The sequence below is a fragment of the Scheffersomyces coipomensis genome (assembly GCF_036884675.1).
Source record: "Scheffersomyces coipomensis strain NRRL Y-17651 chromosome Unknown DFJ63scaffold_3, whole genome shotgun sequence".
Taxonomy (NCBI): Eukaryota; Fungi; Ascomycota; class Pichiomycetes; order Serinales; family Debaryomycetaceae; genus Scheffersomyces; species Scheffersomyces coipomensis.
Window position 1 is genome coordinate 247,152 of NW_027042894.1, and position 20,588 is coordinate 267,739.

Genomic DNA, 20,588 nt, shown 5'->3' on the forward strand with positions numbered 1-20,588 from the left:
TACCCATAATATTGATGTTAAGATCTTACAAGCCAATCCGATCTTGGAAAGTTTTGGTAATGCTAAAACAGTCAAGAATAATAATTCCTCAAGATTTGGGAAATTTATTGAGATCTTCTTCTCTCCTAAGGGAGAAATTAATGGTGCTAACATCGATTATTATTTATTAGAAAAATCAAGAGTCGTCCATCAATCAAATAGTGAACGTAATTATCATATTTTTTATCAATTCTTAAAAGGGTACGATCAATTATCTAACTTTGGATTGAATAAAGATATCTCCACTTATAAATATTTGGAAAATAGTAAGGTTGAAATACCGAATGTGGATGATTTTAAAGAGTTTAATCTTTTGGTTGAAGCATTCAAAATAGTCGGATTTTCTTCAGATGAGATCAACCATATCTTTCAATTATTAGCTATTATCTTACATCTTGGTAATCTTGAATTCATGTCATGGAAAGCAGAACAAGCTAATTTCACTCAGGAATCACCTATCGATATCTTAGTTGAACTCTTGGGAATTGATAAATCACAATTTGTCGAAAATTTATTACGACCAAAAGTTAAAGCAGGCAGAGAATTAGTTCAGAAATCGAAGAAGGCTTCCGAAGTTAAATTCTCCATTGATGCTTTTGCTAAACACTTGTATGAAACTCTTTTCCAATATATCATAAGCAGAATTAATGATAATTTACGAATGGATTCAGCTTATGAAAGTAATGAATTAAACTTTATCGGTGTATTGGATATTGCCGGGTTTGAAATATTTGAAATCAACTCTTTCGAACAACTTTGTATCAATTATACTAATGAAAAATTACAACAATTCTTCAATCATCATTCATTCATCTTAGAACAAAGTGAATATCTTAAAGAAGACATTCAATGGGAATTCATCGATTTCGGTCTTGATTTACAACCTACCATCGACTTAATTGAAACCACTCAACCAATGGGTATCTTAAAATTATTGGACGAAGAATGTGTAATGCCAAAATCTTCCGATCAATCATTCATGGAAAAGTTATCTTATAATTGGGGTAATGATCAAAGTAAGAAATTTAAAGAAAATAAATATAAATCAGGATTTATAATTCATCATTATGCTGGTCAAGTCGAGTATAATGTTGATGGTTGGTTAGAAAAGAACACTGATCCAGTAAGTGAGAATGTATTACGTTTACTTCCAAACTCATTTAATCAATTCATCAAAGAGTTATTCGAAAATGATGAACATTTATCTCCAAATGATTCCAAGAAACCTCGATTAAAATCAGTATCTAGAAAACATAAAAGCCAATTAAGTAATCTTATGAATCATTTAGAAAGAACTGAACCACATTTCGTGAGATGTATTTTACCAAATTTAGAAAAGAAACCTAATAAGTTCGACAAATCATTAGTATTAAGTCAATTAAGATGTAACGGGGTTCTTGAAGGGATCAGAATTACACGTGCAGGTTATCCAAATAGAATGACATTTGACGAATTTTACCAAAGATATGCTATTATAAATGTCAAAGAAGTATATACCAAGGATTTAAAAACAAATAGTGAAATAATTTTGAAACATATCGATTTAGATCCTGATACTTTTAAAGTTGGTATAACAAAGATCTTTTTCAGAAATGGTATATTGGGTAAGTTAGAAGAGATAAGAGATTTAACCTTAAAAGGAATTTTTACAGATTTACAAAGTGTTATAAGAGGAGGAATAGTTAGAAAAGATATTCAACATAAAATAAGACAAGTTCAATCATCTCAATTAATTGCTAAAACTTTCAAACAAATATATGAATCTAAGAATGCCAATCCTTGGTTAGATTTGTTCATTTCTATTAAGCCATTATTAGAAGACTCTGTTAAAGTTCTTGATAATCAAGAATTGAATGATAATCTTAAAGAACTTAATCTGAAATTAGAAGAGACAGAGAAGATTAAATCCAATCTTTCAGAAGAAATTGAAAAGTTAAGAGTTAATGTTAATAGATTAGAAGATGAGGTAATAACTACCACTAATATCGTCAAAGATAAAGATGAAAAGTTAGAGAAATTGAAGTCTGATGAGTCTAGATCAGTATCAACTATTAAGAAGCTAGAAGCTAAGATAAAGGAATATAAAGATGCTAATTCGAAACTTAGTGCTGAGAAATCGCAGAAAGAATCCGAGCTTAAACAATTATCATCAAAACATAAAGATCTTAATGATCAAATATTAAGATTGAACGGCGATTCACAAAGCACACAATCCACAATTTCAAGACTCCATGATGAATTACAGAAAAAGAAACAAGAATCGTCTCATCATGAAGCAAGAATTTCTGAATTGATTTCATCTAATGATAAGGCTAAGAGTTTAGTTCAAGACGAATTAAACAAATTGAAACAAGTTAATGCCCAATTAAAATCCGAAGTTGATACCCATAAATCACTAATTAAAGATACACTTACAAAAGAAGCTACTAAATTAAATGAAACAATAGATTCATATAAAAGCTCAATTTCCCAGAAAGATAAAGAAATATCATTATTACAATCCAATTCTAAGACCTTTGATTCGGAAAGAACAAGATTATCACAGAAGGCAGCTGATCATGAAAAGAGATTAAACGAATTAAGATCACAAATATCTACTTTGAACAAAGAGAAGAAAGAACATATTGACTCAGCATCGCAATACAGACAAGAAGTTATTGACTTAACTGAAAGACTTAACGGTCTCAAAGCTCTTGAAGATCAAATCAAGGAGTTGAAAGCATCCGAAACAGATCATTTGAATCAAATTAGAGAATTGAAATCACAATTAGAATCTGTAGATTCCGACAAGGATGATCTTAAAAATACAATTTCGAGACTTAGAGTAGATTATGAAAGCTCCAAGAAAGCAAAAGCCGAATACGCTGATAAGATAGCTGTATTGAATAAGAAACTCGTTCAATTAGAAAACGAGTTGATAGATAAAGATACTGAAAAGGAGAATCAGCCACCTGATCCTGCTTTCGTGGAAGAGTTTGCCAATATGAAGATGAAACTTAATGAACATAGTGCTTCTTTGAGGAAGGAAAAGTTTGAAAACAAGAAACTTAGCGAAGAGCTCGGAATGTTAAAGGATAGAATACAATCAGGATCAATAAGAGGCACGGGTGACTCTACTCCTAGTAGAAGATCAGTCGCTATCGGAGAGAAGATTTCCATAAATGGTGGGATTGATATTCTTATGGAAGAAATCAACTCTTTGAAGGTTCAATTACAACAAGAACAAGCGAACGCCCAAAGAGCTGAAACGTATGCTATTGATCTTCAAAAGAAATTCAATAAATTAGAATCAACTCGTGGATTGAATAGTTTCAACGATTATGAGAAGAAATTCAAAGAGACCCAGAAAAGAAATGCCGAATTAGAGGCTAGAATTGAAGAGTTAGTATCTTCTGAAGGAGGTGACAGTGTTGTCAGACCTTTGACAAAAAGTGAAAGCTTCAATAGGATAGGGATGGTAAGGTCTTCGAGTCAAGACTTCACTCAGATATATCAAGATGTTACGAAAACTTTAAAATCTACTAGAGATGAGTTATCATCGTCTAAAACAGAAATTCTTCGTTTGAAATCACTCTTAAGAGAATCAGAAGAAGAGTTATACTTAGTCAAGACTGAAACATTCAAGGCATCGATATCGGAATATGAAGAGCAACTTGCACAAATTAAAGTAAAACATGATGCTCTTTCTTCTAAGAACAAAGATATAAACCAGAGTCTTGATGTTTATAAGAAAAGAGCGGACGAGTACATGATGAAGTTGGAGTTAGCAGAATCTGCTGTGAAGATTTCGAAACGTCATGAAGAACTTGCAGTTAATGAGCTTCAAGATATGAAGAATCAGTTGAAATTAATCAAAGAAGAGGCTAGAACTACCCAAATAATCATTAAAGAGATGAGAATCCAGAACTCAGAATTAGAAGAAACTATAAGAGATAGAGACCATAAGATTCAACAACTTCAAATTCAAAAGAGAGATTTGAATGAAAAAGTCAGCTACTATACAAAGAATTACGCTAATAAAGAATTAACTGAAAAATATAGAGATGAAATAAGGGCATTACATAAAGAGTTGAACTTTAAGAATGAAACAGAAACTACTATGGTGAAAGAGAACAAGAAGCTTCAGCTTGATCTTGAAGATTTAAACAGAGAAAAGAAAGCACTTGAAGAAGAGTTTGATGAATTGTCTAAATCAGAGGAAGAATTGCAGACTCAAGTTGATGAATTATCTAATAGAAAACTTCAACTTGAAAACACAAGAGATATCAATGAAAGGAAGATTAGCAATTTTGAAAAGCAGGTTTCTTCCTTAAAGGAGTTAAATAGTGATTTAGTCAATGACAAGCAACAATTATTGAAAAATAAGGAACTCTTGGAAGAGAAGGTTTCAGAATTATCATCCCAGCTTGATAATACTAGCGTTGAATTGAAAAAGGCTCTTGTTGACGGAACTATGTTAAGAACTCATCTTAAGAACCAAAGAAAAGAATCAGAGGAATTTAGAGTTGAGTTCAATGAATCAAAACTTAACAACAGTAAAGAAATCCAAGACTATCAAAATGTTAGAAAGAATCTTTTAGTTGCAACTGAAGAAAATATTACATTGAAGAAAGTAAATAAAGACTTAAGTGTTAAAGTCCATGATTTAGAAGAGAAATTATACAGCAATGAACAACTTAAATTCTGGGAAGAAAAAGTGAAAGAATTAAACAGACAATTAGATAAGTCCAGACTGGAAAGCTATGAATCGTCTAAAATGGTCAAGATGCTTGAAAAAGATGTCAAGAGACTAGAAATTAGAGCCGAGAACGAATCGAAACTTACCAAGAAGTATAACGATGAGAACTTTGAATATCAAAATAAGTCCAAGCACTTAAAGAGCACTATTGAAATCCTTCAAAGTGAACAAGCTGAAAAGGATTTATCTTTAAAGACTTCCGAAAGAGAGAATGAACAATTAAAGGAAAGCATGTTATTGTTAGAAAAAGAAGTCTTACAATTAAGGGAAAAGTTAGGCATTAGGTCTTAATATTTAATGTATGATAATCACAAATGATGTGTTATTTAATTTATATATATACAGGAATATTACATGTAGTACAGTAAGGGTTTAAAACCATTTTCTAGATTTCTTTTCTTGTTTAACAGTGGCTGAAAAATCTCTTGGTTCTGTTAATTCAGGACCGGTAAATTTACCTAATCCAAAATGACGAAGAATGTACTCCACATCACCAAATGCTTCTCTATTACCTTGCATAACCACTGATGGTGTACCAGAACTTATACCTGTTGTAACAACATTTCCGGTAAGTACCTTTTCAGCAACATTTCTTAAATCTTGAACAGTAAGATTTTCAATCTTATTGATCATATAGTCTATACTGGTGACTTTACCTTGACATTGTATTTGTCTACCTAAGTCTTCTAATTTGGCTAACCTACTTTCAACATTCATCAACAAAGCACTGATTAATTGATTTTTAGCTCTTTTAACTTCTGATTCAGTTAAACCACCATTCTTTGGATCCCTTTCAAGCAATTTAGATAATTCAAAACATATGATTTGAGACATGACATGAGCAGCATTTGGAGAACAAGAAATAGTTACACCAAATAATCCGGAATCGACATATGAATGATTGAAACTCATACAATTTTCAACGAATGCATATTGATTCAACACTCTAGTATATAATCTTGAGAACATACCTTTACCTGGACCACCAGCCGAAAAAGAAGAACCACCACCAAGTAATTTTTGTAAAGTAGCTAAGGCATATAAATCGTCACTTAATAATCCGGTTGTTTCGAATCCAATTTGCATATGATAAAGTTCTGGTAAATTGCTGTATAATGGGGCTTGATAAGGTAATGCAATCTCACCACCAGTATAGTTGACAACACCTAAATCAGGTTTACTGTCGACTAATCCTTTCCAATCACCAAAATGAGATTGAGCAAGTTCCACTGCCTTATTATGTGATACACCAACCATGGCCATTACAAGATTTTGAGGTTGGAAATATTGTTGGTGATATTTAATTACATCTGCTTTTGTGATTTCAGGAATTCTTTCTGGAGGACAGAACAACGGTAAACCTAATGTATTGTTCTTATAAGCAGCAGCATGCAAGACTTCTGGTAATAGCATTTCATGTTTATGAGATAATTCATTCACTTCATAGTCTGCAGTTTGTAATGTTTCTAATAATTCTTGATCGGTGAACTTTGGATAACGAACAGTTTGACTTATCATATCAAACATCTTATCCACATCTTTATTGAACACAGAAGCTTGATAAATCATGGATTCTCTTTGAGCTGCACACATATAATTACCTCCAAGTTTTGATAAGTTTTGTAACATTTCAACTCCACTATACTTTTCAGTTGATTTCCATGCCATTCTATCACATATATGAGATAACCCAGGTCTGCTTGGCAGTTCATATCTAGATCCCGCATCAACATATACACCTAAAGCACTGAAATGACCAGGAGTAGAATCGGTAACGATTCTTACACCATTGTTAAGTGTCGTCATTTCGATGGCGGTGTTTTCATTTGTAGCCTTGGAGCTAGAAGCATACTGTCTAAATATCCTAAAAGGCTTTGAATTCACCCTCTTTATGCTTGCCAACATCTTTTATTTTTCCTGGAGGGCTCTTCAAGGCTATATGGATGAAAGATTTATGGTTGATAATGAATTTATCTCAAAAGTTGAAAAATTAAAGGTCCAGACTCATTGCTTAGAAAAAAAAGTGCACTCAAAAATATTGCCATACAAAATGTTTATCAAATTTCTAACTATAAGTGTTAAGTAAACTTATATTAGGAGAGTTATTATATATAACTATGTATTCTTGTGACATGTCTATAAATTAACTAAATTGTCGTCGTTAATATCATTATTAGTAGTATTTTGCTTTTTAACAGAGGTGGAATCAAAAAAATCGACAAGATCTGTATTAATTTTGCTAGTGGGAGCCGTGATGGTATCATCAATGCTCATAAATTTATAACTATTCGGACTCTGCCCTGACTTTGGCGAATCTTGTTTCACTGGAGAGGCCAACCTTGAATTAGTGGGAGGTGGAGTAGATGCAAATTCAGAAAATTCCTCATCTTCCAGACCTTCTTCATCCTCAAAAAGAACCTCATCAACTTGGGTTTGTGGGGTAGACTCAACCGCATCTGGTGCACCTGCTTCACTTATAACAATTTTAGGGGTTGTGGGACGTGAGGGTGAACCTCCATTTGACCCTGGAATATGATCTGGCTTACTCTCTTTCTTTACTGTTAATGAATCATTGCTTCTTATTTTACCATTTGACGAACCTTGCAGACCCCATATTGATACTACTGGCAAAAATGAGAATCGTTTGTTTTTGGAATTAACGCTTGTTTGATTAGTTGAAGTAGCCACACTGGTTTCACTATCTATTGATGTTCTCAGTTGAGCATCAGAGTCACCCTTTGATGTAGTTGCGTTGAATCCAAATAATGTACTGAAGAAACTATGTTTCTCTCTATTCAAGGTAGCTTCTAGTAATTCTCTTTCATATTCAGCCTCTTTCATTTTCAATTTCCTCAAATAAGTTTCGTGGTCTCTCTTCTTTCTATCATGAATTTCTTGATTTATTTGTTCACTATGATGAGCCTTTATCATCTGTATTCGAGCATGAATGAATTTATTTGACTCATTTTCAACTATTCTACTTAATTTATTAGTAGTTGATGTACTCAGAACTTTAATATGTAGTTTCTTTAACTCCTTTTTCCTCTTTACATCTTCAGATGTTTCTTCCGATTCTTTTTCTACTTTAAGATGGTTAACTTCATCAGTCTTATTGTCATTGCTCTTCAGTTTAAGGGAACGAGATAACTTTAATTGTCTTTTCCTCTCAGCTATATATGCATCTGTCGATGACCAAGAAAACAATGAATTGGCTTTTGATATGGTTTTACTGGTCTTTTGCATACCCTTTTGATCTGCACCTGTCCAAGAATCAACAATTAATCGTTGAGTAGAATCTATAAATGAATCATTCCATCGCACCATCAAGTTACTTGAACTCTTATTTGATGTGACGAATTGCTTATTATGACTTTGGAATGATGAATACAATCGATTGGCTTTATCGGTTTGTTGTAGTATAGCCTCAGGATACTCTGGAGGTGTTCGTATTATAGGAGATGAATCATATTCTACACCGTTGAATACACCATCTACTTGATCTAGAGACGTTGAATTAACATTCTCAGGTTGATCAATACTCATACCAGATAATCCAATTGAATATGTGTTGTTGTAATTAATGATTTGATGGTTGTGATTACACGGTATAGTTTCTGTTTACTCTATTTCTATTTTTTGGGTGCACAAACTTTCCCAGCAAAAAAAAATTAAAGGTAAGTCAAATCAAATCAATTCGATGTGATGAATTACTCAAGTTGAATAGCTTATCTAGATACCATGGGATTCATAACAACTTCATTTCCTCAATTCCCACAGTTTACTGTGTTCATTTCATTATTCACAAATATCAAAACAGAAACTTCAGCCACCATAAAGTCTGAGTTAATTGGTGCTAATAAAGATTATGATTTCTGTTTCTTGAATACCAATCATATTATATCCCTAGAACAATTATATGCTAGTATACATAGGTCGATCTTAAACCAATCCAATGAATTAATGAAGGCCAAGACTTTAAATACGGAAATAATCTTCAACTTATCTTCTGTAAATAATATCATGGATGCTTTGAAAAGATTTGGGGTAGATGAATCATGTCCAAACTTGATAGTTATCAAAGTGTTAAAGACAGATGAAATTGAATCTGATACGTTAAAAGAGTTAAATCAACATTTGTTAAAGTTACTCGATGTCGACGAATCCCATAATATAGAATTAAATGATGAAATACTATTCAGTAAACTTGCAAGTGTTCAAAAGACAAAGAAATTATACAAATTAAACGATGCTACATATTCAGGAAACGAAAGTGAGTTACAAGCTGAGTTAACAAGATTAATAATAGGAGCTACTCTTTTAAGAGGGTTTTAAATGTTACATAGACTGATACTGTTAATAGATTATAAATGCAATAGAAATTTTTTTATTAATCGTTATATAAAATGCTGAAATGTAAGTATATGCTTTTATCTTTGAAATGCAAATCGTTTTAAACTATTAATGCCGGAAGATTTCTTCATAGCAACACTTCCCTTGAGTGAGGTAGTATTGCTGATTAGTATTTCTTGAGATGAATGAATTGATGCTGTCGTAGTTGCAGTTGTTGTCTTTGTAATTTGCGACAAACTTGCTTTTGATTTAAATGTATCCTTTATTGAATATGCTTGATTTATGCTTTTTGATGATAATGGTACTCTAGTGGTAACTGGAGCTATAAACTCCTTGGTGTGTCCATACAGGAAACTTTCACGTAACGATGTTCTCACTTGACGTAAATTATTGGTCACTATAGTAGAATTCACTTTTGGTTTAATGGGCGATTCTTCAATATCTTCATCCGATAATTCAAAATCATCAGAATCTTTGCTTGACGGTATCGAAACTTCAGGTTTAGGTAACGAATCAACCACTGGATCATCATCACTACCATAGACTTCATTGTCATCCAATAACTCATCAGTTCCGATATCCTCTTCGTCATTATCGGTAAGTTCATCTAGTATATTATCTGTATTTGGAGGAACTTCTTCTTCCTTAGATTTATCATTGGACGGTTGAGCTGTGAATTCAGAAAATTCAGATTCTCCTGAAATATCCCAATTCATAGATGATTCTTCTTTAGTAACTGTATTTGAAGTGAAGAATTTACTTATCCCATCTGATTTTGGTTGATCAGCTGGAGACAATTTTTGGATTTTCCTGGCTGTAGGTGATACTTTAGACTCACTTGGTCTTTTAACCGGTGTTTCAAATACTGTTGCTTTCTTGACAGGAGCTTTCATAGCTCCTAACATGTCAATTATTGAATGTTTCACAGGTGCAGATTTATACCCAGTAGATTTACTCCTACTAGCCACTGATGTTGATTGTGAAGCTGAACCCAAATTGACGGATTTACTTTTCAAACTGAATAAGTTTTGTTCTCTAGATACTAATATTTCATGACTATTAGGATCTAAGAATCCATTACATACCTTTTGATAATGTTCATGAGTAAATGTTTTTCCACAACAAGATTCTAAGATATCAAAGTCTGTATCGAAGTTTTCAGGATATGGATTTAAAGTTTCTAATGTGTTGGTTGTAGGATTGAAAACTTTTTGAAATTGAAATGCCAAGTCTGCTTTAAATACTTCATCTTTAAAATCATCATTGATAGTTTTACCATCAGCTCTTAATGCGATTAACACCTTATCAAGGTTATTATATTTCTTCACCAAGTTAAACGCCGACTTCAAACCCACACCAGCTACACCTTTAGTATAATCACATCCTGATAACATAGCCACCAACCTCAATTGTTCTTGAGTATACTTTGATAAATATGGCAACAGCAGTACTTTTGAAAAATTCTCACGACAAATCTCGACACAAGATCCTGAATCTTTTAATTTAGTTATAAGTTTGTTACATCCAAAGATCAATAAATCTGAATCTTCTGATAAGATCCCATCCACTAAACCAATCTTTTCTAAATAAACCATTTGAGGATCTGCTTCATAAGGCGCAACCACATACTTTATTTTATGATTATCGAATTCAACCATTAAAGATTTAGCCATTTGAGATGTGACACATGCAGCTTTCATATATTCTTTCCAAGCTAAACTTGATTTATTATTCTTTTCATATTCTTGAGCTTTTCGAAGCGCTTCAACTCTTCTAGATCTTCTTTCATTAGCAGTATCTGCCTTAGTTGGTAAAGCAGCTCCATCAAATACAAAGTAAGGTTCTACTCCGAAATGTTTCAACATGGCAACTTTATTCATTATAGATGTGATATACTTTGTAGTTGGTTTATCCTGACACAATTCTTGAGCACAAGAGACTAAACCTCGATGTAACCAACCATAAGTATCAATAGCGAGAGTTTTACCTCTATATCGTTCCAAGGTTCCTGCTTCTTGGATATCTTTCAAGTTAGGAAGAAGACCAGTAACTCCCATCTTTCAATTTCTTCTTAATGATTATTCGAGATAGTGACTACACCTAAACAATGTAATCAATCTAACTCCTTTAACCTTTACCGTCCACAAATACACCAAATTGATATTTGATAGACGCGATTTATGAAGAAATAAAAACTAAGAAGAGGAAACGCAAAAATGAAATTTTGGCACCAAAAAGTAAACAACACGGATGTTTGGATGTTTGTTTTTACAGAATTTTGTATGAATGTATAATTTTTGCATCTATTAATATGAATAGTTTTATGTTTTACAGAATATATAATGAATAAATAATAATGATATGATGATGAATGTATATATGTATGCCTAGAGAGATCTGTTAGATCCTCCTAGAGATACTGAGAAATGGAATCCATCTTTAATACCAATCAGTTCATCCCCATGATCAGCTCCAAACCTCTTGGCTATGAAATATCCAATATCGAAATTAGCCCAATAATTGAAATATCTTAACCCAACTCCAACATTAGAAGCTCCGGTATCATCTTCAAAGATATTATCTGACACATTACCAAGGGAAGATGTTATATATAATCTTAATGGGTTTGATTCTTCTCCCCCTAAAGTAGTTGATTCTTTCTTTGTTTTATGAATGAATGAAGGTAATTTGGAAAATAATGTACCTTGTAATTTATAAAATTGTAATCCACCATTAGTATTGATTCCATTTTTAATAAATCCATTGAATGAATCGATCCCACCTAAATAGAACCGATCAGAAATATGAACTGGTGTATTAGTTGATAATGGGAAAATACCACCAAAATCAAAATTCACTTTAGCAGTGAAATAATTATGAAGGAATGATCTATAATATTTGGAGTTATAGGCAGCTCTAATGAAACTAGCGATATTATTTGGATTTTGTTGTTCTTGGTTAGAGGCTAACTCAACATCAACATGTTGTTGCGTACCTTGCACGGGGAAATTCTTGGTGATGGAATTCAAATATGATAAATCACTATAATCGATTTGTTGTAAGATTGATGATTTGAAATAATCTCCGGCAAAGAATTTCAATTCATCAGGAGCAGCATCATCGATATTATGAAGAGTTCTTCTTGATAATGTTAATCCAGTTAATGATTGGAAATTTGTATTAGGAGAATATTGTAATCCAATTAATCCTCCACTTACACCATGAGATGATTGTTGCCAAACTTGATTATTTTCTTGACTATGTAAGATATTAAGTAAGAATTTATAAGATGGATTATTTAAACTGGCTAACCCTTTAAAATTGGTGATTAAATGATCATTTGGTTTATATGGATTATAATTGACTCCAATGTTGACTAATTCAGCATTATTATTAAAGTTATTATTAAGATAATCCAAATTAACATTTAAATTATCTTGAGTATTATAATTCAAAAATGATTCATTGATATTTAAATTAATAGCCAGTAAATCTAATACTAATTTAGTTGAAATTGGAGTTTCATTATTATAATTTTTGACTGATGAAGGAAGTAAATTAGCATAATCAGAATGTAAACTAATGCCAATATCCTTAAACACATTGGTTTTTAATAATCGTTCTTCAGTAACACCAATCTCTTTAATCAATTGACTTAAAGTATAATCACTTTTATCCACCAAGGGGTATAATAATTTCTTAAAGAAATTATTTGAAAATCGTTCACCTCCATTAATTTCAATGGCTGATAAATAAATAGGAGCAGATTGTGAACGTTTAATGATCGATTCGGTTAAAAGTTGAGATTTCAATGCATCAGCATCTTTAATCTCACTCACCATGACTGGAATTGAACTATTATAAATTGTATCTATGATAATTCAAACCCCCTTTTTGATCTATGCTTCATTGTTTGATTTTGAGGTATGGAAAATTTAGTTCGATACAACTTTAATTGGTAGATTAATTTTTGGTCGTGCGCAGGGGGTCAAATCAAAGTCAATAATAATTTACGAATTAGAAGTTATAATTAGAATGATAGATATTGATAAAGCAAGCAATCTAAAAACTTTTTTATATTTATCGGGATAGGAGTATATACATAAGTAGAACATGTTATAAGAATGGGTATTTTTCTAATTACAGTCGAAAGGAATAGGATTAATTTTGTTGTTCAACAACAGCACCATCATATGCTAAATCCAATAATTTCCAACTACATTCCACACCAGCAGCTTTAAAAATATCAATGACAGATTCAGCAATGGAATCGAAATTAGATGTAGCCAAGCATAATATCGTTGGACCAGCCCCTGATAAACAAATCCCACATAATCCAGGATGAGAATCAGGAGTTAAACTTGATAATACTTTGGTTAAACCTGGAATTAATCCTGCTCTATAAGGTTGATGGATTTTATCTTTCATAGCTTGATAAATTAAATTATGATTGACTTTTTCTTGAGTTAATGCGGTAGTTAAGACTGCTAATCTTTGTAAATTATAAACAATATCCTTTCTAGTATAATTTGGTGGTAAGACTCCTCTTGCATCATCAGTTGAAACTTCGAAATTTGGGATAATGGTTATACATTTAACTTGATGATTCCAATTATATTGAACATATTCACCAATCTCTTGAGGTGGAGGAATACTAAGATATTTATCCTTTGGAGTAGAATCTTTTGGTAATACATATTCTAATGGGACATTAATATGATCATCATCTTCAGGAGATAATTCATTAAGATATGAACCAACAAACCCACCTAACATAGCAGCAGCGATATTATCAGGATGTCTTTCGATTAATAAACAATAATCTAATAATCTATTCTTTGAGAATTTAAATTCACCAATTTCATTCCCTAACATTATCCCACCCACAATAGCTGATGCAGATGATCCTAATCCTCTACCTAATGGGATTGGATTATTAACATGAATAAAAGTACCCTTTGGAAAACTAGTGATACCATTAGCCCTTAAGATGTATAATGCAGTCAGAGTAACCAAGTTCTTATCGGATGATAATGGGACTTTATGTTCTAAATCTCCTTCATAGGTTAATTTGACATTATGAGGATCAGAACTGGTATCTTTCGATGGATCTATAGTGACGGTGATAGTTAAGTATAATTGTAAACCAATCCCCAAAACATCGAACCCAGGTCCTATATTAGCTGAAGAAGCGGGGACTTTGACTTGGAATTGTTTGACTGTCATAGATGGTATTTTGTGTATGACCTTTATGATGTGATGTGTAAGATAAAAAGGAAAGTAAGGTCAGATCGTGTCTATCTTCTAACCTATGTAATACGTAAATCGCTTTGTTATCTCTTGAAAGAACTAGCCTTAATCGATGACCTAATCGTACTTAATTTTTCAATTTAATTTAATTTAATTTAATTTTTAAAAATCGTTTTGTTGTTCGATATGCAAAAAGAGAAAAAGAGTCAACAAAATAAAAATAAAATGAATCATCAATTATGACGCAAAAAATTTCTTTTTTCTCTTTTCGTCTTGTCTTAGATTTGCGACAAACAGTTTATGACAATAAAGGTGGGTGATACGATAATCTATATTATTATCATCATTATTATTTGATATACGAACATATATATTTTTTAATATTAAAATTAGATTAAACTAGGTGATTATTATACTTGTTAACATACGTAGAGGGTAACGTGTTGTTTTGTTTGATTTTTATGGATGGATGGATGGATGGAGTCTATATACTTTTCTTTTGTTCAAAATCTAAAGGACACAGGTGGATCTCTTTTCCCATTTAATTTCAGCTGGTTCTTCAGGTAATGTAACCATAGAAGCAAAATCAATATCTGGAACTTTGTCACCTTTTAATGTCCATCTTAAGTTATATACATAGGTAGCTACAATCGTACCTAATTGAACATAAGCAAATTGTTCACCAATACATCTATGTCTACCTCCACCAAATGGTAAGTATGGAGATGAAACACCTTTAGAAATAGCACCGAAACCATAATCAACTTCACCTTCATCATCATTAGCAGTGGAAGCAGCTTGAGCTTCCCATCTATGAGGATTATATTCATAAGGATTAGGGAAATATCTATCACTAGTATGAACATAACCTGGACTAACTAAAACATAATGACCTTTTGGAACCACATACTTTGTATTTGGAACTAATAAATCACGTTTAACTTTTCTAAGGATAGAATGTAATGGCATATGCATTCTTAAAGTTTCCTTTATAGTATTATTAACTAATGGTAAATTTTGTAAATCTTCATAAGTTAAATCATTTATAGTAGCACCTTTTTCATTTAAAACCGAAGTGATTTCTTCATATAATTCATCTTGTAATTCTGGTTTTTCACCTAAATGTAATAAAATCCAAGCTGAAGTTGAAGCAGAAGTATGTTGACCACCCATTAAAATCCCAATTAATAAATTAGCAATTTCTTGATCAGTCATTTTAACTCCATCTTTATAAGTTGAATGAGTTAATAAAGAATCAATCAAATCTCTATTTGGATCAATATCACCTGATTGTCTTCTCTTATTAATGAATTTCATATAAGTTGAAGAAATCTTTTGTTGAGCTTCATCTCTTTTCCAATAATGAGGTAAAGGTAAATTTGGGAAAACAAAATTTATTGGAGTAAAACCTTTATCTAAATCAGAATATAATTGAGCAAATGATTTATCAAATTTCTTTCTCATTTCTTCCCCTAATAAAGATCTTGAAGCAGTAAAAATAGTTATTTCAGGTTGAGTTATCATAACATTAGCAACACCCTTTTCTCTAGTGGATAATTTAAATTGATCAGATTCTTCAAAATAACTAACAATTTCTTCTCTAATTTTGGGAACATAAGTTTTAAATGAATCCTTTGATAAAGCAAATTTAGCAAATTTCTTTTGTTCCATTAATCTAGCATTTGGACAATCATAAATAACTCCTTTACCAAATACAGGAGTAGTTAAATGAGTATAAGCATCAGCAGCACTAACATCAGCCAATTTTGAATTGAAAACGAATTCATGACCTTTTGGACCTAAATAAACCGTCATAACTTTACCTAATAACATAAATGCAAATACATCACCATGTTTTTGTCTACATTCTTCAAAGAAATCATAAGGTTTCATACCAAAACCAATAGCAGAACCAAACCATGGAATCCAATGAAACACCAATGGAACTCTATCTTTTCTTAATGAGAATTGCAATTGCCATAATAAGTTATAAAGGAAAGGAGTTAATAAGATGATTGATATTTGTTGGCCTAAAGTTAATGAGGTGAATAAGTTGAAAGCCACTTCACCGTAATCTATAATAGAATCGACAACACCCATACTAAACGTTGAATATGTAAATGAATGGGATACGTAGTAGTACTAGTAGTAGTAGTGGTTCTAACAGTAGTATGAACGTTAGGATGATACAATTATATATATATATATATATATATAAAATTTCAGATTTGCATAACAATTGAACTCATTTGATAACTTTTTTTCTTCTTCTCACCTGTTTTGGTCGTTTGTATCGTATAAGGAAATTTAACTATGAGTGAGTGGTGGTATCGCGTTATTTACTTTTGACTTAAACGATGGAATGGGACTGTATATAATAAATTCAAAAAAAGGCTGCAATTTATAAATGATAATTATATAAATGGAACCATCTATTGGCTATGGTATTATCATTCATACTTATAGTACAAAATGAAATGATAATTTATAACTTGATTGGGAAAAAAGCACACCATAAGTTGTTTAAGCATTAAGTATTTTATTCGTTTTATTGTTTTATTAAACGGTATTGTCTCCTATGTGTCGTGCCCCCGTATAAATTATATATGAGATCCTCCACTGTGTATGTTCTGTGCTCGTATACGATAAAAGGAGGGGAGAAGTGAGGGAGGGAGGAGGAGGCACAAAATAAATTTTAAGGGATATAACCATCACCAATAACCATTATTATCACCACCACTTGGGGGAAAACACCCACTGATTATCATATGATTATAAACTTGTATAAACTAATGTATTAAACAAATAAGAAAATAAATAAATAATATAATAAATAAATAATGTAACTAAACTAAAATAAATAAATAAATAAATAAATAAATAATATAAATAACAAAACTAAAAACCAAATGTATAGATAGTAATAATAATAATAGTAGTAGCAAATAGTAGTACTAACAAATCAATCTAAATCTCAATCGAGTAACTAATACAAAAATATAATCATCATCAACATAATCATTACAATCATCAATGCTTTCTTTTGGGTGCTGTACTCTTTTTTTTTTCATCTTTATGTTTTCTTTCATATCATATCATGACTTTCTTTTAACCCCTTTTAAACCGTTTTATCTTATCTTCTGGAATCATCATTGATTAATCCAGCATCGAATTGAATACCTAACATTCTTGCCTTTAACACCAATTCATTATTCTCTTGTCTAATTCTATCATTCTTTAATTCCAAGAATTTAATATATTCAATCGATTTGGCTAAGATAGTCCCCTTATTTAATTTTCTAGCAGGTTCCAACCCTTCTAAATCAATGATTTCTTCATTAGGATCATCGCCATATCCATGACCATCAAAATCATTATCTTCTTCACTAGAATCTAAATCTTCATCTCCATTCCCTCCATTCTCTTGTTGTCTTAATAATTGACGTTGTTTTCTTCGAGCTAAAATCTTTAATGTAGGTACCAGTTCTTGTAATGCAGTGAATTTATCATTGATTTTATTTCTATATCTTTGTTCAATCACATTATGGGCAGATTTAACTCGAGGTCTACCAGGTCCATTATGTAATGTGGTAGTAGATGATACTGGTGATGATCCATCAAATGAATAAGTTGATTTTTGTCTACCATTACTAGTACCTGATACACTATTATTGCTTCTTACTTTAGTTATGATAGGTTGAACTGGTGGTGGAATAGGTTGGAATTGGGAATGTTGATTGATATTGTTATTCCAGGGGGATTGATTACTTGATAATGGGGATAAACTATTAGATTCATCTTCTTGTTTGACAAACACTTGTGAATTTTGTTGTTGATTACTTTGTTGTTGCTGTTGTTGTTGTTGAAGTAATATTTGTTGTTGTTGTTGGCTATATAAAGGTTCTTGTTTAATTAATAAATCATTTTGTCCTCCATTTTGGCCTGGATTATTTAATGGTGATACTAAGTCGGAGTGAGTATCGTAAGTAGCCATATAGCTTAACGGGAATAAATTATCTGATTGTGATAGTATTTGTGATTGTTGCTGTTGTTGCTGTTGTTGTTGATTTGGACTGAATTGTTTATTATTCATAGGTGGACTCATACCATTTGACATGTCTGGAATATATTCATTTTGTAATTGAGATTGTTGAGGATGGGGATGTTGTGGTTGTTGTTGAGATATTATAGGATAATTGATAGATTTAGAACGATTATTATATGTTGGAGATGATCCATCGGATGATAATGATGATTGATGACTTTGGGTTTGTTGTTGAGATTGTTGTTGAGGAGGAATTAAACCAAATTCAAAATCAACTGGAAATGAACCATTAGCATCATCCATATTTCCTCCACTAGCAAAGGCTTGTAATTGATGTTGTTGAGCTTGGAATGCGGCTGCGGCAGCAGTTGAATTTGGTTGTAATAAACGTTGTTGCAGTTGTTGTTGTTGACTTCCATTAGCATTGGAAGGAGTTTGTGAGTTTGGATTGGTGTTGTTCTTATCGAATAATGACGTTAAAAACGCATTATAATCATTAATTTTAAATGACATTGTTATTTGTAGTAGTAGTTGTAGTTATTAGTAAACGATATAACTAAAGGTAAGAAATAAAATTTTGATATGTACGTATAGTGGATGGGTTTCTGAAGTATATATATATATGATTCACTGTACCACTTAGATTCACATAAACTGAGCTTGATCTTATTAAGAATCGGTTGATAAAAGTATGAATTGAATTCGATATATTATATAGAATAAGACGGAAAAAAAGCCCCCAATAGACAGCCTTACTCCAGAATGAGCTTTTTGATATAGTTTTTGAGTTGGGATCTGACTAAGGAAAAGGTTATCACGACAATAGATGTAGCTTTAAATTCTCTTACAATAGTCTATAATTGAGTTTGAACCAGTTGAATTTAATGAATATGTAAGGTTTATCAACAAATTTTTGATTCTTAAATTTTATGGGGTGATTATATTATTTTTGTGGTAATTGAGGTAGCTACTTTCGCTTTTTTTAGCAGTGATTTGAGATTTTTCTGTACCACACAAGACTTTCACACTTAATGAAAGGAATGAAAATAATTGAATGAACAAACTTAAGTAAAACACTCAAATAAATATAACACAGGACGTTTGAGATATTTCAATTCTAAAAAAGTTTTAAAAACAAAATTTCGAAGAAATTCAATTGTTTAAAAAGCCAAAAGAAAATTCAAAATTTAAACCAAAAAAAAATAAATCGCTATGAAACTGTACCCGTTATAACCAAAAAAAGAATTCAAGTAAAATGAGTGATGTGAACTTATGATTTTTTTTTCTTTTTTTATTTTTTTTTTTTAATTCTTTTTTTCTAATTTTTTTTTTTTAATTTATTTTTTTATTTTTTGATTTCTTTTCTTTTATTTAGATTCAATATTTGACTTCAAAAAATAATAGTGATAAATCCGGATCGAATATATCTCCAGTTCTTAAATAGCCTTGTGTAATTAGGTTTTATCTTAACTGTTTTTCTGTAGGGATAATCCTAGGCATGTAGGTGTCTCCTCTCTCTGCTTAAGTGGTTTTCAAACACTGATTTAGGGAAATTTTCTGGTGCACAAAACAATATTTAATTTTCAACCGTGAAAATAAAAAAAAATTAAAAAAAAAAAAAAAAAAGACCGAAAGAGGACAAAGCAAAAAAAAAAAAGTCACTCCACGTACATATTAATATGTATTTATATTAATTTTTATGTAAGAGATATTTAGATTATACGTATATTATTCTTTGAGTTAGTTTATTGTATACGGGACATAGTTGTGGCCAACAAATCATTGTCATTTGAGTTATTTTGTTTTTAAACTAGTACCGAAAATCGATGGCAGTGTCTTACATCCCGTTCAGTATAGTTAATTTGGGATCTAATATATGGGTTAGGTTTACGCCTTCCATACCCTTCTCCCCTTAAGTTCGGTTAGTGGCTAGTTAATCCCCCTTCAAGCTTGTTTTTCGCTTGATGACAGTTGTTACTAAAATATATGATCTAGTTTAGTTCAAGGTAGTATAATTTCCATTTTCTATTTTATACGTTTTATCAAAAATCTGGGGTTACCAAAATAAAAGAATCAGCAACCAAAAAAAGTACCCTTACCAAAAAGAAGCAAGAGATAAGGATTGAAAAAGAATCCAATTTAACCCAACTTGATATTGTTTCAGGT

General features: G+C 31.4%; 8 protein-coding genes across 8 annotated transcripts; 1 reads left to right on the top strand and 7 right to left on the bottom strand. All coding sequences in view use genetic code 12, as the record gives it.

Moving 5' to 3' along the window:
• Nucleotides 1-5,108: 5,108 nt before the first annotated feature.
• Nucleotides 5,109-6,797, bottom strand: MAS2 (mitochondrial-processing protease subunit alpha). Its single transcript, XM_064903133.1, has one exon. It carries the CDS (start codon nt 6,680-6,682, stop codon nt 5,150-5,152), a length of 1,533 nt encoding a protein of 510 aa, XP_064762312.1. The 5' UTR covers nt 6,683-6,797; the 3' UTR covers nt 5,109-5,149.
• Nucleotides 6,798-6,913: 116 nt separating this feature from the next.
• Nucleotides 6,914-8,320, bottom strand: DFJ63DRAFT_334556 (uncharacterized protein; the record flags this gene model as incomplete). Its single annotated transcript, XM_064908054.1, has 1 exon — nt 6,914-8,320. The coding sequence occupies one exon, from the start codon at nt 8,318-8,320 to the stop codon at nt 6,914-6,916; it is 1,407 nt and encodes a 468-aa protein (XP_064762313.1).
• A 97-nt stretch (nt 8,321-8,417) lies between these two features.
• DFJ63DRAFT_100826 (uncharacterized protein) lies at nt 8,418-9,156 on the top strand. The gene has a single exon (XM_064903132.1). The coding sequence runs from the start codon at nt 8,516-8,518 to the stop codon at nt 9,107-9,109; it is 594 nt and encodes a 197-aa protein (XP_064762314.1). The 5' UTR covers nt 8,418-8,515; the 3' UTR covers nt 9,110-9,156.
• EXO1 (Rad2 family nuclease) lies at nt 9,157-11,408 on the bottom strand. Its single transcript, XM_064903131.1, has one exon. The coding sequence runs from the start codon at nt 11,182-11,184 to the stop codon at nt 9,205-9,207; it is 1,980 nt and encodes a 659-aa protein (XP_064762315.1). The 5' UTR covers nt 11,185-11,408; the 3' UTR covers nt 9,157-9,204.
• A 1-nt stretch (nt 11,409) lies between these two features.
• SAM51 (Sam51p) lies at nt 11,410-13,129 on the bottom strand. Its single transcript, XM_064903134.1, has one exon. The coding sequence runs from the start codon at nt 12,967-12,969 to the stop codon at nt 11,515-11,517; it is 1,455 nt and encodes a 484-aa protein (XP_064762316.1). The 5' UTR covers nt 12,970-13,129; the 3' UTR covers nt 11,410-11,514.
• On the bottom strand, nt 13,129-14,620 carry THR1 (homoserine kinase). The gene has a single exon (XM_064903130.1). It carries the CDS (start codon nt 14,351-14,353, stop codon nt 13,289-13,291), a length of 1,065 nt encoding a protein of 354 aa, XP_064762317.1. The 5' UTR covers nt 14,354-14,620; the 3' UTR covers nt 13,129-13,288.
• A 267-nt stretch (nt 14,621-14,887) lies between these two features.
• Nucleotides 14,888-16,477, bottom strand: ERG11 (sterol 14-demethylase; the record flags this gene model as incomplete). The annotated part of the gene is made up of 1 exon (XM_064904995.1): nt 14,888-16,477. One exon carries the CDS (start codon nt 16,475-16,477, stop codon nt 14,888-14,890), a length of 1,590 nt encoding a protein of 529 aa, XP_064762318.1.
• Nucleotides 16,478-17,510: 1,033 nt separating this feature from the next.
• Nucleotides 17,511-18,935, bottom strand: HMS1 (Hms1p; the record flags this gene model as incomplete). The annotated part of the gene is made up of 1 exon (XM_064905942.1): nt 17,511-18,935. One exon carries the CDS (start codon nt 18,933-18,935, stop codon nt 17,511-17,513), a length of 1,425 nt encoding a protein of 474 aa, XP_064762319.1.
• Between the last annotated feature and the right edge of the window lie 1,653 nt (nt 18,936-20,588).